Source organism: Xenia sp. Carnegie-2017, unplaced genomic scaffold, assembly GCF_021976095.1.
Source record: "Xenia sp. Carnegie-2017 unplaced genomic scaffold, XeniaSp_v1 HiC_scaffold_16, whole genome shotgun sequence".
NCBI lineage: Eukaryota > Metazoa > Cnidaria > Anthozoa > Malacalcyonacea > Xeniidae > Xenia > Xenia sp. Carnegie-2017.
Window position 1 is genome coordinate 226481 of NW_025813469.1, and position 19144 is coordinate 245624.

A 19144-nucleotide genomic window follows, 5' to 3' on the forward strand; every position below is an offset into this window, starting at 1 on the left:
CACTCAAGGTGGTGCTGCTCTCGATCTTAAAGCTGTTCAACCCAAGCCATGTAAATGGATTACGGACATGACGTGGTTGAATCTTGTCGAGTTGGAAAAATTACCACAGTTTGCTGACATTTTGAATCAGGTTGACGATCACGGTGTACCATACATAAGTCCAACTTTAGTTTATATTGAAAATATTTCAACTTTCAGTACAAATTAACTTATCTATAATTACTCAGGTATCACGCAATGAAAAATCTTGGAAATCTTGGTTTGATAAAGATGCACCTGAAGCTGCTGAAATACCTGATGGATATCATAATTCACTTGACACCTTCCGACGATTGCTTTTAATACGGTAACAGCCATGTTTGAGTGTAGTGTCTACTTAACTAGAATTGTAAATTATAGAAAACTTTTTGATGGCTGTTTTGTTTTCTAAAAAGTTGTTTTTTAAAAATCATCAATGATTTTTAAACTCACATGTAGCCCTCTTAGAGAACAGATCTTATCTATCTTATCTCATCTTTAGATCTTGGTGTCCTGACCGAACATTATCGCAGGCTCGTAAATATATTGCTGAGTCCCTGGGCTCGAGTTACGCCGAGGGCGTTATATTGGATCTCGAGAAAACCTGGGAGGAATCAGATGAACGCACGCCTTTAATATGTTTTCTTTCCATGGGATCTGATCCTACGAACTCCATCGAATCTTTGTCAAAACGACATAAATTGGGTAAACGACTTTTGAAAATACTGTTAAAGTGAAGCGATTGGAATATTCTGCAACAGTTCATTTTTTAATTGATTGCAGAATTTCGTGCAATATCAATGGGTCAAGGTCAAGAGGTTCATGCTCGAAGATTACTTAATCAATTCATGCAAACAGTAAGTTGAAATAAAATCTATTTCTTTCCTTAAAGCCTTTACTTGTAATTGATTCAACCCTATGATATTTTATTAGGGTGGATGGGCTGCCTTACAAAACTGTCATCTTGGTTTGAATTTTTTGGATGAGTTGATTGACATTGTTGTTGAGACCGAATATGTTCACCATGATTTCCGGTTGTGGATCACGACTGAAGTTCATCCCCAGTTTCCTATCGGACTTCTTCAGGTGATTACGTCTTTACACTTTACATCCAAAGAAAACGTTGCCGTGTTTCTTATCTTGTGAAAGATTGATTTGTGATTTTAAAATGTTTTTTTTTTCTATAGATGTCAATAAAGTTCACAAATGAACCTCCTCAAGGCCTTAAAGCTGGATTGAAAAGAACTTATAACGGTTAAAAATTCCTCGTTTTTCATAGACTTTTTTACACATTGAACATTATGTTTATTGTATGGTACAGGAATATCTCAAGATCAACTTGACGTATGTAGTTTACCACAATGGAAACCAATGCTTTATGCTGTTGCATTTCTTCATTCAACTGTTCAAGTAAGAGTAATGTATAATAAACTGGTGAACTTTTTTGTTTTGTTAACAATATTCTTTCTTCTAACTTGCATTCTTTACTTTCCTTCTTGAGGAACGTCGTAAATACGGACCACTTGGTTGGAATATTCCGTATGAGTTTAATCAAGCGGACTTCACATCTAGTGTTCAATTTGTTCAAAATCATCTTGACGACATGGATTTAAAAAAAGGTGTTTCATGGAACACAGTCAGATACATGTTAGGTGAAGTACAATACGGTGGAAGGGTTACCGATGATTTCGATAAAAGATTATTGAACACTTTTTGTAAGGTTGGTGAGAATGATGTTTGTATTGTTTGATGTGTAAAATAATTGTTCAATAAAGCATTTTCTCCATTTCTTTTTTAGGTATGGTTTACCGACGCCATGTTCACTCCTGCTTTTAATTTTTATAAGAAATATACAATCCCAAAATGCACATCGATCGCACATTATATTGATCATATTGATAGCTTAGCACTTGTAGATACACCAGAGGTGTTTGGTCTTCATCCAAATGCAGATATTACGTAAGTGTAGTTGATAAACTTACAACAAAAATTGTAGTATATTTATGTATTATTTTTTTCTATATTTTTCGTCAGTTATCAAAGCAACGTCGCAAAAAATTGCCTTGATACAATTTTGAGTATACAACCAAAAGATAGTTCGGGAGGAGCCGGTGAAACTCGGGAGTCCGTCGTAAACCGTTTGGCTGATGACATGTTAGATAAACTCCCTTCAGATTACATACCTCACGAGGTAAGTTGGGGATTTCACGCAACATGCGGGATTTGATGGGATAAGTAATGATATGTATAACATAAGAGATGATTCAACATAACGATTATTTTGTTTTAGGTAAAAAGTCGTCTTGAAAAAATGGGTTCATACGCGCCAATGAACATTTTTCTACGTCAAGAATTGGACAGAATGCAACGTGTCATTCGAGTAGTTAGAGATACACTTTGTGATTTAAAACTTGCCATAGATGGCACAATAATCATGAGTGAAGTATGGAGATACTTAAAAATACTTTGCAATAATTCTTTTCTTATAAGTTGATCTTTTTCGTAGATTTTGCGCGATACATTGGATTGCATGTACGACTCAAGGATTCCTAAACATTGGCAAAAGGTGATGGTTTTAAACACTAAAATATCATAAAGATAACTATTTTGTTGTAGGGAACATTAACATTAGACTTTTCATCTTTGTATTTTCCAGATCTCGTGGGACTCATCTACTCTTGGTTTTTGGTACACGGAACTCCTTGAAAGAAATGTTCAATTTCATAGTTGGATTTTTGACGGTCGCCCTAATGTCTTTTGGATGACAGGATTCTTTAATCCTCAGGGATTTTTGACAGCAATGAGACAGGTGTGTAAACTGTTTGTAAATGTTTTGCTTTCTCACAAAAACACTCTTATTTAAAATTGTTTGGTTTTAAGTTATCGTCTGTAAATTTTGGCCCATCCACTCTATTTTTGATGGTGGAGTAGTTCGATGTTTAATCTCGGTAATACGTAGGCAAGAGCGTCAATGACTAAACTTCATTGACTCGTTGTTATTGCAGGCGAGTTGCTCTGCTGAATTTGTTCTATTATGTGATCAGCAATGAATAATTATGTGATTCAAACAAATGCATTTGCGGTGATTTTTTATCTGAAACATTTCCTTCGACAGCTCATGCAATTGTCATAGAGGCAGTGTAATATTTTTTTCTATTAAACACCGAGGAAAGCTTATATTTTGATGAGTGATACTTTAAAAAAGGAGAGTTTTCTCCTCGTGAACACAGTATATGATTTTTTCCAAAATTTCTTGAAGGAAGTAACGCGGGCTCATAAAGGCTGGGCACTAGATTGTGTAGTCTTGCAAAATGACGTCACAAAGTTTTACAAAGACGACATAAGTCAACCTCCCATGGAAGGTGTGTATGTCTATGGTTTGTACCTGGACGGTGCAGGCTGGGATCGTAGAGGAGCTAAACTTATTGAGCCTGCAGCCAAGGTTTTGTTTGCACCACTTCCGGTAATCCTTATTTACGCCATCAATTCAACGGCCGGTCGAGATCCCCGGATGTATCAATGTCCCATTTATAAGAAACCACGTCGCACTGATCTTACATATATTGCGGATGTGGAACTGAGAACGAATCAGAATCCAGATCATTGGATTCTTCGTGGTGTTGCTTTACTTTGTGATATTAAGTAAAGATTTAATCATTAACTTTTTTTAAGAATCATGCTTCAACATGCATTGCGCAAAAGTACATACACTGCCGTAAAACAAGTGATTATTATTTACTGAATGTAAGTATTTTTTTAAAACAATTGTACAGGAATCATGGCCCTTACTGCACACTCACACTACCGAATGTAAATTTTCACAAAAATGAAATGTTTTCTTGTGCACAATTGATGGCACTAGCTGCACAAATATACTACCGCGTAAGAATGTCGATAAAATGGAGAGGTTTCTAATTTTTACATTGTCATTCTTTGCCTGCCTTGATATTTCAATTAATTTATGAGAATCATTTCATTTATAAAAGAATTGTGACTCCATGTTTACAGCACATTTTCTTATTTTCATCAATGTTCCATTGAAATTTTTCAAATGTAAATGAAACATTTTATGTTAATTTCTTGACCCAAACACCGACGCCGTAACGATAACAAAAATAAAGGAAAACAGGACAAGACTAAAGCGATCCAAGACCCGTGCAGCATGATGCCATTTTTGCTGTCGAGCTTCTCGTTTCTGTTTGGCGAGGACATCATCTGTCAACACAGAGAATTCGTCTCGTATTTTCTGGAGGAGTTTCTGATAGGCTAACTCATTCATGACGTCATCATTTGAAAACTTTTGAAGTTCGGTTAGAGAAATTTCTTTCGTGTTACCATTGACGTTTAATTTTGGTCGTGGTTTGCATGTGTACGGTTTTTTAGCTTGTGGTACGAACAATAATCTTGCAAGTTTTATATTAACAAATTTATCCATCCATGATGGCATTTCACCTTCGCTCTCACGAAGACGAATGATAAAACACGTGACGATAAGACACAACGCAATCTCCACGATGACACACAGAAAATAGGTCCCAATGATGGGCATTGCATCGGAGGTCTGGGGCAGAGTAGAGGATACAATCAACATATATACAGACATAGCCAGTAACACTGTGATGACTAAGGACACTCGTTCACCGTTACTGGAAGGTAAAACAAACGAAAGAAATGCTAATATTGAAATGACTGTACAAGGTAAGATGAGATTCAACGTGTAGTACAATGGTTGACGTTTGATGTGAAATGTTAACGTAACATCTGGGTAATTTCCACTTGTATATTCTTGTAAATTTCTTTGTATAGGGTAGCCAACAATATCCCATTCACCATTGGGTAAAAAGTTATCCACTGTTGCCTTTCCAGCCACAACGTCTAATTTTTCCGCAGCATAAGTCCATGATCCAAATTTAAGTTCACATTTCTAAATGAAGAAAGTTGGCATGAAAATACGCACGAGTTGCTCGTACGTAATCTTTACATTTGAGTTGTAAGTAAAGAAATCTAATTAATGAATCATTTGTAGGTAAAGAATCAGTTGTAGGTAAAGAATCATTAGTTGTATAAATAAAGAATCTTTGAAAAGAAAAATGTTTAGCAAAACAGCATGTGATTAAAGAATCATTAATTGTAGATAAGAATTATGAGTACCTGTTCATCAAAAGGAAATTGTCGTACGTTTATTTTACATTGAGATAGCAAAGTAGCAGGAGCATACCATTTACATGTACCATCATATGTTACTACAATTGGTGTGCTTAATCTTTTGTATAAAACATCAATTTCTTCTTCGAGACTTGCTCTAAATTATCGTTGAGTAATTTTGGTTAGAATCATTTTGTCCAAAAAGTTGTGTGGTTATTTTTATAATACAAAGTATTTAGTCCATCAATCTTGATAAACTGAGCGATCAAGGTTTCTTGTCAGAGGCGTAACTAGAACGTTAAGTGGTATATTCATATATTCCGTTGTGCCTTACTGATTTCTTTTGAAAGTGGTTTGAGTTTCCAAAGAAATCAGTAGGGCACAACTGAATATATGAATATACACCCCCAATTAACGTTCTAGTTACGCCTCTGTTTCTTGCAACAGGCTCTGTTTATTTAAGTTAAAATCTTCAACTTACTTGTTGTACATGCAAATATCAGGAGTCCATATTAAATCATTGCTAAGGTGAATTGCCTTCATGTTGTTGTATTTCGATGGATCCCATGCAAGATATTTATTTTTCCATTTAATACGCAACCACACGTTCAATCGTAAAGCTTGATTTACTTCGTCCTAAAACATGAATACATCAATTTCATTTCAGTCGTTTCATCATCATCGTAGGAACAAACTCTTTATTAAAATTCTTACCACTGTTGAAATTTGACGTATGCCAAGACCTATTGTAACTGTTACTGGTTTTGTGCTGTTTTCCATTGGTAGAATTTCTCGAGTAATTCCTGAGTCTGAATTTATCTTTGCTATTAATCTCTTCTGTGCTTCATAAAAATCGTTATCTACAACTGGAACTATATAAGTTTTATTTTTATTGTCATCTTCTTCAAGTGATAAAATTTTATTCTTTCCTCAAGTTTTTAGAGAAGAAAATCACAAGAACACGAAGTACAGGCGAAAACGTAAGTTTGTCAGTTTTTAAAGAATAAAATCTACTTTAGGACAACTGATGGAAAGACAAACGATTCCGTCATTTTAGCTATTATAGTCGATTATAGATATTATACCTTCATTATATAAATACTATAAACTAGAATGTTGACTCTAGCTTCAATACAGTTCACATAATTTAAATATTTCAAATAAAACGAGACTGCAAAAAAGCACGATGTTACACAAAGAAGAAACTGACGTTATAATATTTAAGAATGAAGACATCACATACCTTGGTTTGTGGCGTATACTTTCATCATAAGAAAGAAAACAAAAAACGCCGTCTTCATCATTCTCCGAAATTGTCTTCAACTTTCTCGACGGTCTACAGTCAACGACAACAAAAGAAAGTGTCACAAATGTTTCCTTACAAATAATGTATTGATTCTTCGTGATATATTACTCCGGCTATAAAGAAACCATTGTGATTTTATCTTTAGTCGTCGTCGCGTATTGCTTGAATTGTGTACGTTAAAAACGTTTACACAAAGCGTTTTGTAGTGAGATCACTGACGCCATATTACTTGTTCTTGCTATATATACGTTTTGGAAAATTTGTTGAAAATTTAAGTGAAGGAAACAAGCAAAACTAAACAGAATAGAAAAAGATTCACAGTTGTGTATATATATTAACTCACGGTAACACCGCGTATCCTTTAAGTAAGCGTCTTATATTTTGGCTGGTTAGAATTTGGTGCTATTAGTGAAAGGTGTCAACTTGACTTTTTACGTGTAAGAATTTATTTGACAACAAATAACGTATTAAATTACGATATTTACGTAAATGAACAACTTGTTTTCTACCAAGTGATTGAAGTGAACTTGTTTCGTGTTGATTTCTTCATTATTTATCTATCACACAAACAAAACAGCGTTCTTACAAAGATATATTTCACAAGTATCAGTTTCTTCTTCGGTATGTGGTAATAGTGGTGTACATGGCCTGCTGATCAGGGATCACATGAATAACACGTTGATAATGTCAGACTACGTGCTGATTTCGCTATCTATTTTCTCTTTATCTACGACAGGTACAAGGAATACTTTCCTGAGCGCATATTTTAAGAGAAGTATAAGGAAGGGAAGAAGATAAAAACGTAAGTTTCCAAACACATGCTCTGTTTATGTAATCAAACCATCTTTAACTTGTTTGTTCAAGATCTTTCGTCATGTTTTGGTTGACCATTCATAAATGATCAACATATTGAACTTGTATTAGAAATCACTACTAGGGAAAATATTTGACGCGTTATCGTTGTATGTAGATAATTGGTGAAAAAAATAGCCTTAGGTGGTCACACCAAGTCTAAATACGATCGGTATGATAAATTTTTTTCTTGTCACGTGACACAAAAATTTTTTCTTGTCACGTGACACAAAAAATTTTTTTCTTGTCGCGTGACACAAAAATTTTTTCTTGTCACGTGACACAACGTCGTCGATAAAATGATATGATTAACTATGTGTGATAGTTGGACGTCTTCATATATTTCACTGATTTCTTTGAAAGAAAGTTCAAATTGCTTAAATGCAGAAATATTTGAAGTCTCATAACTTTGTATTATTTACGTTTCATTAAATTGTGTTTATATAGGAACAATAAAAGCTCACTTCAAGCGGATCCTAAGTTTACGATGATTATAGTTTGGTCTGTCTGCTGGCAAATATTTGTCCAGTAAATTTACCTAGTTTTAAATGACAAAAATTGGCCTCCTTTTATGTAGAAATGTTTTTATAAAAAACCCAACAATATCGCAACTGCGGGTGTTGTGGATACCGTCAAAAGCTAGACGGTAAAATTGCGATTTTTTAACCTTTATTACATCCTGGTTTAAAATGTTTTGAGTTTGTTGTTCTTTATAGTCATAGAAACAAACACCGTCTTTGTTGCAGCTTTTCATTATATGTTATAATTTGTTGTAGGAATTTAAAAACTAATTATACAAAATATTAATATCAGCAAAAAAGTTCCTGTTCACAATTGTCCAATATATTTCAATTCCATTTCTGTCTACCCACTGTAATATTTTCATATAAGTCAACGATTTTCAACGTATGTATTATAGAGAATGCACATTTTTTGCCTCACCTTGTGTCTCTCAAAGTACATTAACACGTTTCGTGTTTAGTCGTTAGTAATATACTTAAATACTTAATGTGCAGAAGACAAAAGTTTGTTTGTGTAAAATAAAACTATTTCGTGGTGTAACCCTCGGTTTGACCGACGCCACTATCACTATCTTATGACGTTTGACTTTTATTCATTCCTCAAAATGATTATCGTTGATAATGTTGGGAAATTATACTTAAATAGGAATTTTGGTTACGTTGTTTCGTTAGTAATGATATGCTAACAATACAAAACATAATGTTAAAGTTTAACCTGAAGAAGTAGCTTTTGAGGAATATAAAGACTTGTCAACGACAAGATTCTTTTACCAAAACCTTGTAAAATATGTCGACTATGTAAAAATAATCATTCTCAATCTTTTAAACAAATACTGAAGTCGACAATTATCACGACATAAAATAGCATCTTCGTACACTGACTTTTTGAAATACCGTCTGTGTTATATATTGCATAAATTTCTACTATTTAATACATTGATTGTTGAAAATAAACCTTTTACCTTTTTCTTTTGAGAAAAACTGTTTATATCCAACGAAATAAGTCAATGTAAAGTGAAACTGAATCTCTCCCTCACGCTATACGATTCCAAAATTACCTTCGAATATTTTATATTGACTCTCTTTGCCTTTGTAAGCACTAAGCATATTAACATACCTTAGCGACAGGTGTGCTTGCATCTTATTACTTTATGAAACAGGAAATAGTTTTAAAGGAATATTGTTTTGAACAGATAATTACTTATGCAAGGAAATATACAGTACAGGTGATTTCAATTGTAAGTACGACAAAACTTGTGTAGTTGTAAACAGCTAGAAACGGCAGAAAGAGTAGAGTTTTTGTTTAAAGTCTTTCCGTCAATAGGATTTAGGAAATGTCCTAGAAAGGTCTTGATTAGTGTAGTGTTGAATGATCGCGTCTTCTTGACGGATTGATTTTTTTAATCATCTTCGTGGTAGGGGGACACTAAGCCATAAATAAATATTTATATATACGTTTAGGACAGCTATATTATGGTATGGCTTGAAATGTCTTCGACATTTGAAATCATTCACACTTTTTTATTTTAATGTATAATGAAAAACACAAGTTTTAATTTTAGTTTACTTCATGAAAGTTTATTCATGTGAGATTTTGTTGCGTGTTGAGAAATAGCCTCATGAATGGGAATGACGTTTTCACGTTATTTAATATATATGTAAATGTTAAAATGTTTTTATATAGCTTAGCAACAATATGGGAAATTAGTAAAACGAAAATTTAAAGCAAAGTTACCCTCCCCTCCCAGGAGTAAAACATCCTATATTTACAAATTATTCTACAAACTTGTAAAAGAAATCCACTTTGGTGGTATCATCATTCAACATAAACATTACTCTAATTTTTAGTTTAAAGACTTGTACAATTATATCTGTCAATAACTTGACTTATGTCCATCACAGATTGTTTTTATTTTGATCGTATTCTACACTAAATTTTTGAAGTTGCCCTCTCTTACGTTAAACATATTTTACCATCTTATTAAAGGTGATATGTATTTTGATAAATCCATCTTTAAGATCTGAAATTATATCTCCTACTGATATCTGCCTCCCCACTTGTCGTCACGTATCCAATATTTACTTAATATAGACTGTTTATTTTTTAAAATTGAATCTTATCTCTACAAGGTGTTTATCGATGTATTTTCAACATATTCTACCAATATCTGACTCTCCAGGCTTCTTTCAATCTTCAATATTGGTGACGTCATCAGACTCTTAAATGGTAATTGAAGTTGAATCATCTTATATGACGTAAAGGAAAAATGAGAAATTCAATAAGTCCGTGATGCACGTATTTTGAAATCACATTTATAATTTTCTTTGTTGACTTTGTTAACATCTTATTCCTAGCATTAAATACGTGTGACAACGATGAAACGACGTTTACATTTGCTGCTCATACAATACTATTTCGTAGCTGGCATTTTACATGGTTCAAAGATGGCAACAGGTTTGATAAAACATATAAATGTCTTTCGTGTTTTTGATATATAGATGGTCAGTGACCTTGTCCAAGCTGTGATCGAGCAATGTTTTAATGGATATTTTATTATATGTTGTCTAGGTATTTCATTATGACCTCGTTTGTCATAGTAATTGTGTTGAAATGTGAAGCGTTTACTAATATTTTACGTTTGTTATTCATTATAATGACGGCGGTATCGCTGAGAATGTTGTTTTGTCATTGTGCTTTGGTGTTGCACGAAAATGCAATGTCATAATCCACATTTATAATTTTAAATTATTCCATCGACCGTTGTTAACATTAGCAATGGCGACTATGCCCAACTTGTTTGTTTGTGTTGTGCCTTATACTGGATTTCGTCATGGTTTGTTCATTTGGTCGATGGTGTCGAAGAAATATTTTGTTTTATGTTAACATGATATGCCATAATGATAGTTGATATAAAACATGTTTAATGACAAGGATTTAGACATTTAGTACTAGACTATATACATTGCAATAATTATTCTAAAGTAAATGGCTTGTAGCAATAACTTATTCTCTTGGAAATTAAAATTTCACGAGATGATCGCCTTTAATAAAGAATTTCGATATACAATTTATTCTCTAATTTTACAAAGTTTTATTTTTTTATTTCAGTATACTTTAATAAGATTGTCAATTGTACAACGATAAAGTGCCTTATCATATACATAAGGATTTTACATTTTTTATTCTCAAAGCGACATTCGAAATTTTACGAACGCTATTGATGACGAATTTCGAAATGAAACAAACGTAGCATTTACTAGATGAAAACACAACATTTCTTTCGACAAACGTCACGTTTGAAACCTTTTCTGATCAATTGAACTCAAATGGTGATGTTATTTAATTGACGAATGCTTACATCTTTGGATTCGCCTGTGGTGACACAATATATGAACATAAATTATTGATATGTCGCTATACTTTTCATGTTGTTTTTATGTTTTAGAAGCAGCAAATAATTATTTCAACGAAAAACTTCGTTTAGTTCAAAAGCTTACGAACAACTCGGGAACAATTAAAGAAATTCTTCCAGCTCGTGATCTCAAGTCTTCTGTTAATGTTCAACTTAAAATAAGCTTACGACAAATCTCCAAAGTGGTGGGAACATCTGCTTTCTGTTTTTTTTGCTTGTCATTCTGCTGAAGATGATGGTTTTGATTTTATATTTTTGCAGGATGAAAAGAATCAGGCAATTCGTCTTACGGTTTGGTTAACTTTCTATTGGAATAATCCTTACTTGAAATGGGATCCTCACGAGTATAGTGGGATAGATAGTGTTCATGCTAATAACGAGTATTTTTGGCTTCCCGATGTTGCCTTGTATAATGAGTAATTTTTATTCTTTATTTTCTGTCAATTTGTCTGTTTTTGTTTATTTCATACCTACTTGCATGTACGTATTTGCAACTTTTATTCTTTATTGTAGAGCAAGTTTGGAGGAAGAAATTGATGTTCTTTTCAAACGTTTAAGTACTAAAATCATCATAAAAAATAATGGTGATTGTACATGGATGGCTCCAGCTACGTTGTTAAGTCAATGTAAGATAAATGTTGCACATTTTCCTTTCGATGAACAAAATTGTGCTGTTATTATTGGTTCGTGGACATACTCTGAAAGCAAGTTAAACATCTCTTACTATAAAGAAGACGTCGAATTAGATAATTTCATCCCTAATGGTGCTTGGGAAGTGAAAAAAGCAGTTTTGAAGAATTTGAGAAATACCTATGAAAACGGCGTTGTATATCCTGAAGTGGTATTTGATCTAAGAATCCAACGACTGTCGTTATATTATGGTTTGAACATCATTATTCCATGTGCTTTAATTTCCATGTTGGCTTTGTTAAGTTTCATTTTACCTTCAAATCACGGGGAAAGGATGTCTTTAGTCATTACCATTCTCCTTGCGTTATCCGTGTACATGCTTATTGTATCATCTTCGCTACCAGAAACATCTGACGCTGTTCCAGTTCTTGGTTCATATTGCTTTGGCGTTCTTATGACTGTTGCTTCGTGCCTTATTGCTACTTCTTTGACTTTAAAGTTTCATAATCACATAAATCCAATGCCTAGATGGTTAGATGTTCTTATTCAAAAACTTGCCAAGTATATGTTAGTAAGAGTTGAGAAAGATGACAAAGGTGGAGAGATTACCATTGATCATAAAAGCTCCATTTCATTCCATAATCCAGAATTCCACAATCCCTCGGATGAGAGTGTTGTTCCTAATGACGAAACAAACTTAGATTCTGTCTCGCCATTAATGAATATCAGTGAAAAATCAAAAACGATGGAAGAATCGCTGTTAGAAGAAGTTAAACAACTTACGCGTGAATTGCATTTGAGAAAAGAACACGAATCAAATGCTAAGAAATGGAAAGTTGCTGCAAAAGTGATGGACAGATTTTCGTTAGTTGTATTTTCTGTCGTATATAGCTGTTTGATCATCTATCTTTTGTCATTCATGTAACCTAGAGTGTTTATTTAAAGATTTTTATTTTATTCGTACGTGAAAAGCCGTCACGTTAAAATCAGGTAGTTTAAAAAAAAACAAAACTAAATCATTTGAATAAAAAAACCAAATTGATAACTTTACAGCACAGCGCTTGTTTTTTTTATGAAAAAATACTTTAATGCTAAATGGGATTCGAGAAAACCGTTCAGAAATTTTTATATGAACGCATTGAACATTGCCGAAATAGACTGATAATTGAATATTTAATTATACATATGTAGTTTTATAAATAGCATTCAATATAAAGCTTGTTGAAAATGAAATAAAATCTTAATATATATAGTATATATTATTAATGTAATGAAACATTTGGTCGCTGGAACCATTTTAAAAATTAAAGTGTATCATATTTTCATATTTTCATAGACGTTAGGTCTAACTTGATAACAAAGAAAACAAAATACGTGTCTTGTCTATGCCTTATGAAATGTTCCCCACTTTTATAATAAGAAAAAAAACATTTAACTACATCCGTTGCATCTGTTAAGTGTCAACCTGTTGGATACTTTCCGAAAGGTTTATTGATAACACATAACCATGGCAACCATGTATAATGTCTCTAAAAAGCCAGTAATAGAAGGTTTCCATACCCGTCCACATCAACGGGTGGTAAATTACGATATATATATATATATATATATGTACGATATTTTGCAATCAAAAGTTATTACATGCTTGAAAGTACTTAAATTTTGATTTTGTATTTTTCATGTCAAATTTATTGACAATATCTTAGATGGAAATATCGTCAAGTTTCTATTTCGGCATCCCAACGAAGTGTCGGCTTTTTATCTTATTGTTGTCTTGTTTCTTCATTTTTCTACAATTCTCTTTAGAAGTCAGAGGTAAGAAGTAAAATCGTGTAAAAAGATAAAAAAATGCCAAGAAGTTAACTTTTTTTCCTTTTGACCATCTTAAAACGTCTAAACGACTTCTGTGGGTAGCGTCATAAGCAGAACAAAGTATTTTCCTAAAGTAATTGCTGCTAAAAATATTTCCGTATGCATGCATACATTTCATTTTACTGTAAATTTATAAAATTTCCTTATCTCTGTAAATCTCTGTAAGTCGATGTAAAATCATTTTTCTTGATGTTGCTGAATTCTAAACATTTTGTGTAAAATCTTATCTCGTCAGCACCTGTAAATGCAGATGTTTTCATTAAAATAAAAGTTGTAGATACTTAACAATGCTTATTTTTTAAATTTTATCATCACACAAAATGTTCGCGATCCATGGCTATCCTATCATTGTCCAAAATTGTAATTCTCATCTTACCATGTGTTTTCGTGGGTGATGCAGGTGATTGTTGCCAAGTTTAACGTAACTATACGCGATATTGTATCCGCATGAGAGAATTTTCTGTGTGAGAAACTTAAATCCAAAGGCACTTATCATATAACCATAACCATATGGAAAATGATTTGTAATTGCAGAAAAATTATCGAAAAATGCTTTGCAAATCTTGTATGATCATTGTGTTCACAAAACATTTCCTTTCTCCAGGCTCAAAAGATACGAAAGACTACGAATTTCTTCTTCGTAAAAATCTTTTCAAAAATTATTCGTCGAAGAGTCTTCCATCGTTGAATAAAACAACACCAGTTAGAGTAAAAGTCGGTACAACCTTACGACAAATACTTGATGTGGTAAGAATAACCTAGACATTTCACTTTCAATAAATCTCATTGTGAAAATAAAACAGTTTTTTTTAAAGGATGAAAAACATCAAGTGATGGTTACAAGTATTTGGTTTCGTCTGTATTGGAAAGATGAGACTTTGTCATGGAATCCTTTACATTATAAAAATGTTAAAGAATTACATATAGATGATAAAGATATTTGGGTGCCAGATATCAGTATCTATAACACGTATGTCTCCTCTCTTCTTTTTATTTTGATCATTTAATTTTAACTACGTATTGCATTCATTTAAGTGGAAATATACTTTTCTACTACAGCGCTTCAGATGAAGATATTCTTTACAAAAGATTGGATACAGATATTGTATTAAAACAAAATGGAGAGGCATCGTGGTTGGCTCCTGTTCTAGCAAAAACTGAATGTAAAATCGATGTAAAATATTTTCCATTTGATGATCAGATGTGTCGAATAACGTTTGGGTCGTGGATCAATCACGGTTTACAAGTTGACGTGAGCAACTCAACTGCGCATGCGGATATTGATAATTACGTAGAAAACACAGAATGGGATCTTCTCAGTGCATATTTTACACGTTTGGAAAAAGTGTATTCTTGTTGTAGTGAACCTTATCCTAGTGTGACCCTCAATATCCACATAAGACGCCGTGCATTGTTTTATCTTTTTAATCTTGTTATCCCATGTGCTGTAATAGCTATTCTTGCAGCTTTAGCATTCTGTTTACCATCAAACAATGGTGAACGTATATCTTTAGTTGTTACTGTCCTTCTCTCATTAACGGTCTACATGTTGATAGTATCGGAGAATATGCCTCCTACCTCGGAAGTTGTCCCCCTTATTGGAAAGTTTTACATTTCTACAATGGTACTTATTGCTCTGACGCTTGCTGCTGTCTGCGTTACATTAAACTGTTATGAACGAGAGAAAAGAATGTCGAGTTGGCTGAAAAAATTACTCATTGACATTCTTGCGAAAGTTTTATGTTTTGAGCAAAAAATTGTAAAGAAGATAAATCCTGCAGGATTTTACGTGAATCATTCATTTAATGTATGTAATATGACCCTGGAAAAGACTTCGACTGCAGATGATGGCAAAAAGAATAACAATATGCTTGGTACATCATCAGATGATAGTAATGAACACACTAAAGTCATTGAGATAAACTCTTTGAAAAGTGGCGCAAAACGTTTTGAAGACGTTGTCTTACAGCAAAAGATAATAACAAAACACGAAAACAACGAAATAAAGGGACAATGGAAGATGGCCTGTAAAGTTTTAGATCGTTTGTTCTTTTTGGTTTTTCTTGCTTCTTTTTTTGCAATGACTATAGTTGTATTTTTAGAGGCTCCTACAGTCCTATTAACCTAACTTTGGAATTTTAAGAGTAATAAGTAATATAGATGTCATATTAAAATAACATTGAAATACATTGTTAATAATCTATGAAAATGTATGATAGTATTAACATTGTATACTTGATGTAACAATTCAAGTACCTCTAAACACATCAACATATCAATGGTATCAAACATAAAGTTCAAGAAAGTTATAAATATATCATGGCTATCTTATGAACGATTATTGAACATATACAGTTTCATTTAGCAGTTATTTTGCCCACGTAATATAGCTTAAATTTGCAGTTGTAAATAACCCCTAACTCTTCACTCTCGATGCTACACACTCAGAACTATTGTTTTACTATCAAAATCACAAACAACGTCGTATTTTTGGCAACATTAAATGTCACCTCCCTGTCTGTGTCCATTTCACATTGCGAACTCCACAACAGATGTTTCCTTTTTTTTCTCTATCTTTAGATAAACTGATTAATTCATGCTGCAAATGATGGCTTCCTGAATATGACGATAGAAAAAGTGTCAATAAGTCCTTGTGGTCTACTGGTCTCGGCTTAAATTTCATACAAATCCTCGAACATCTGGTCTTTATGAAACAAAATATTCATAATACAACAAGTGAGTTTTCATCTTAAAGTTTAATCATATTTTATTAAAGGCTTTTATGTGCAGTTAAAATATTTGCATCGTCTGATCCAAGGAAAAACACCGCTCATTCTAATACAAGTTTCTTAAACCAACATTTATATGGGCGCTGCGAGTTGAACAACGTCACGCTAAAACATTTACGCGAAAAATATTGATTTGCCTATGCTTTTCGTATACGTTCAATGCAGTCCTTATTTCATTTATTTACTTGAAATTTTTTTCGTACTACAACCACAAGAGATCATATTTCTTGTCGAAATTTCGTTACATACATCTGACGTAGGTATTGCACGTAGCACTTTATACTCAAATAATTATTACATCTGTCACAGCACGTAGAGAGTATATTCTAGTTGTTTTTCTCGGTTACAACTTGATATGTCCATATTGCATAATTATTTGAAGAGCGAATCAAATTGGAGGTCCTTGAACTGTGACGTCATGACGGTTTATGTCAAAGCAATGCAAAGTGCAAGCATTGGAAGATCGACCAGCAGAAGTAAGGTGACAATTACAGCTGGAATAGGTCGTTGCTGATTCTGGCGAGAACGAACAAAGAATTTGTATAAACTGCAACAGGAAAATGTGTAAGTTACGTATGTTGAATGATATACCAATTACAATGCAAGAGCGAGAGTTTGGTGAAATTTATTCGTGTCATCAAGCGGGCTTTCACTCGCTCTTATTTATGAAAGCAGCAACAGAAGCTGAGGTCATGTCAATGTATATTAATGGCGCTGAACCTTATCGTAAAAAGAAAGCAATTACGAAGATATTTCGTCGAAGTACATACAGTCCAGGTCTAGAAGACATCGAGGAAGAAAATATTGAAATGTTTGATAGTAATAGAATTGAGACTTCCCTTGATTTATCTTTGACTTGTATTCATTTGGAACGTGCTATAAGTGCTGGTGTAATGGCACAAGAATCGCGTAGAAGACGACGAAAGTCTGCAATGAGTTCATCAAAGGTACACGAAAACAAGGAAAGAAGAAGAAGATAACGTTATATTGGTGAAGATATTAGCTAAGGTGGAATATAACATTTGAAAATGTATATTTTTATAGTGGATACTGCTTTCCTGGTGCAGATAGCTTCATGAAATTAAGTTTCATCGCTATCATATGATAAACCTTTCCACACAGTTGGAAGTTAAAAAGAGCATCCGCTAGCGTGACTTATTGTCACCTATGATGATCACTATGTACTATCATTCCTACGCATCAATGTTCACCTGATGAGTTACTGCAAATGGTCTGGGAACTTTATTATGGTCAAAGTTGATAACTTATATCTGCAACTTTGATATATATTGTAAAATATGTAAATGTATAAATATCTTTGCTGTTCAATTGTTCATATATATCATATGGTTAATATCATTGTGTCTATATTTAAAGTACAAGTGATGTGTTTTGACAAATTATTTGTTCTCTTCAGGGGATAAAATATTTATTGAGCAATGCGTGACTGCTTGAGATTACGCATTTGTGAATAAAGACGACCGTTAGTGACGTTAAAAATCGTTGTACAAGTTTTATATAGAATTCTTTTCACATTATAACATTTTGTTTGCTCTTCGTACATCTGTCAAAGAATTCTGAATTACAGTCAACGTCGAAATACGAATCAAAATATTCCACACCTTCATTATCCATCTGTGCAATTGATTACCTTTTTGACATACCATATTCTGCAACAAACATCTAACTTATAAAATGGTAGCTGTTATAACAATCGGATGTCGAATCTTCAAAGAAAATAAAAATTCAGTTTGAAATTTCTATGTAACGGACATTCGACCGAATTATAAATATCTTGTATATTTTGTCGTTTCTAACATCGAGGCTAACATTTAACTGTCTGACCAATACAGAATTGCATAAAAACCATTGCATAAAAATGTACATGGATTTTTCATCAGCAATTTACTACTTTCTTTAGTCAATGATTTGATTTGCTAAAGGTTGCACAAATGTGTTTTCTATGAACGTCTTCTTATCGTTAATTGCCATGTTTTCGTTGAGAGATTTCTGCATAATAACCGGTCGACATGAGGTCTCTTTGTACTCAGTTGGTGAATGACTTTATTTGGTAATGACCAAACTACAATAACAAACGAAATTACTCTATCCTGAATGGAACTTTCAATTTTGCTTGCGAAGCAATGTTACGTAAACATCACCAAATGAGGTGTAGAACAGCTGGAAAATTTTCAATAAATCTGCGAGTGTACAATCACAGCAAAATGCACATTTGAAAATTGTACTTTATAAGACTTAAAACGAAGTTCAGAAACAATGAAAATTGTGAAATGAAGAAGTTCTTATTTTTTTAATATTGTGTAGATCAATTGCTTTTTAATATTGGTTCATCAGATATGTATATTTAAAGCAACCTTTACGCAACATATTCGTAGTTTAACATTAGATATATTCAAGTGTAAATACACTGCAAAATTTATTTTTGCTTTGCAAATTTGTTGTGGGTTGATCTTAGTTCGTAGTACGCCTTGTTTCGTTTTGTTTTTTTTTTTATGTTGTTTAACTTGGCATTCAATAACTCCCCAGCAAATATTCATATTCCACATGATAACGACTACAGGAAATTACTTATAAATA

General features: G+C 33.0%; 4 protein-coding genes across 12 annotated transcripts in view; 3 read left to right on the forward strand and 1 right to left on the reverse strand.

Moving 5' to 3' along the window:
• Positions 1-3918, forward strand: part of LOC124436984 (dynein axonemal heavy chain 5-like) — a 24401-nt gene extending 20483 nt beyond the window's left edge. The window contains 14 exon segments of the mRNA XM_046986980.1: positions 9-130; positions 228-346; positions 521-723; positions 802-875; positions 952-1104; positions 1206-1272; positions 1340-1428; positions 1520-1738; positions 1817-1977; positions 2053-2209; positions 2309-2461; positions 2525-2584; positions 2675-2827; positions 3278-3918. Of these exon segments, the coding sequence (XP_046842936.1) occupies positions 9-130; positions 228-346; positions 521-723; positions 802-875; positions 952-1104; positions 1206-1272; positions 1340-1428; positions 1520-1738; positions 1817-1977; positions 2053-2209; positions 2309-2461; positions 2525-2584; positions 2675-2827; positions 3278-3664 (2117 nt within the window). The 3' untranslated portion in view covers positions 3665-3918.
• Positions 3735-8959, reverse strand: LOC124436988 (neuronal acetylcholine receptor subunit alpha-7-like). 7 transcript variants are annotated; one of them, XM_046986994.1, is made up of 6 exons: positions 8805-8959; positions 6407-6499; positions 5878-6023; positions 5645-5799; positions 5170-5320; positions 3735-4942 (listed from the first exon to the last, which is right to left on the reverse strand). In XM_046986994.1, exons 2-6 carry the CDS (start codon positions 6465-6467, stop codon positions 4091-4093), a joined length of 1365 nt encoding a protein of 454 aa, XP_046842950.1. In that variant the 5' UTR covers positions 6468-6499; positions 8805-8959; the 3' UTR covers positions 3735-4090. The 7 variants fall into 7 exon arrangements, with proteins under 7 accessions (XP_046842950.1, XP_046842948.1, XP_046842943.1 ...); XM_046986992.1 differs by having other exon boundaries at positions 5878-6029; positions 8805-8958; XM_046986987.1 differs by having other exon boundaries at positions 5878-6035; positions 8805-8958.
• On the forward strand, positions 7005-13256 carry LOC124436986 (neuronal acetylcholine receptor subunit alpha-7-like). Of its 3 annotated transcripts, none has more exons than XM_046986985.1 (7): positions 7005-7090; positions 7206-7271; positions 9973-10069; positions 10198-10297; positions 11289-11440; positions 11517-11671; positions 11769-13256. In XM_046986985.1, the coding sequence occupies exons 4-7, from the start codon at positions 10219-10221 to the stop codon at positions 12808-12810; spliced, it is 1428 nt and encodes a 475-aa protein (XP_046842941.1). In that variant the 5' UTR covers positions 7005-7090; positions 7206-7271; positions 9973-10069; positions 10198-10218; the 3' UTR covers positions 12811-13256. The 3 variants fall into 3 exon arrangements, with proteins under 3 accessions (XP_046842941.1, XP_046842939.1, XP_046842940.1); XM_046986983.1 differs by having other exon boundaries at positions 10023-10069; XM_046986984.1 differs by lacking the exons at positions 7005-7090; positions 7206-7271 and having other exon boundaries at positions 9133-10069.
• Positions 13257-14095: 839 nt separating this feature from the next.
• On the forward strand, positions 14096-18046 carry LOC124436987 (neuronal acetylcholine receptor subunit alpha-10-like). The gene is made up of 4 exons (XM_046986986.1): positions 14096-14504; positions 14573-14727; positions 14817-16493; positions 16929-18046. The coding sequence occupies exons 1-3, from the start codon at positions 14307-14309 to the stop codon at positions 15883-15885; spliced, it is 1422 nt and encodes a 473-aa protein (XP_046842942.1). The 5' UTR covers positions 14096-14306; the 3' UTR covers positions 15886-16493; positions 16929-18046.
• Positions 18047-19144: the final 1098 nt, after the last annotated feature.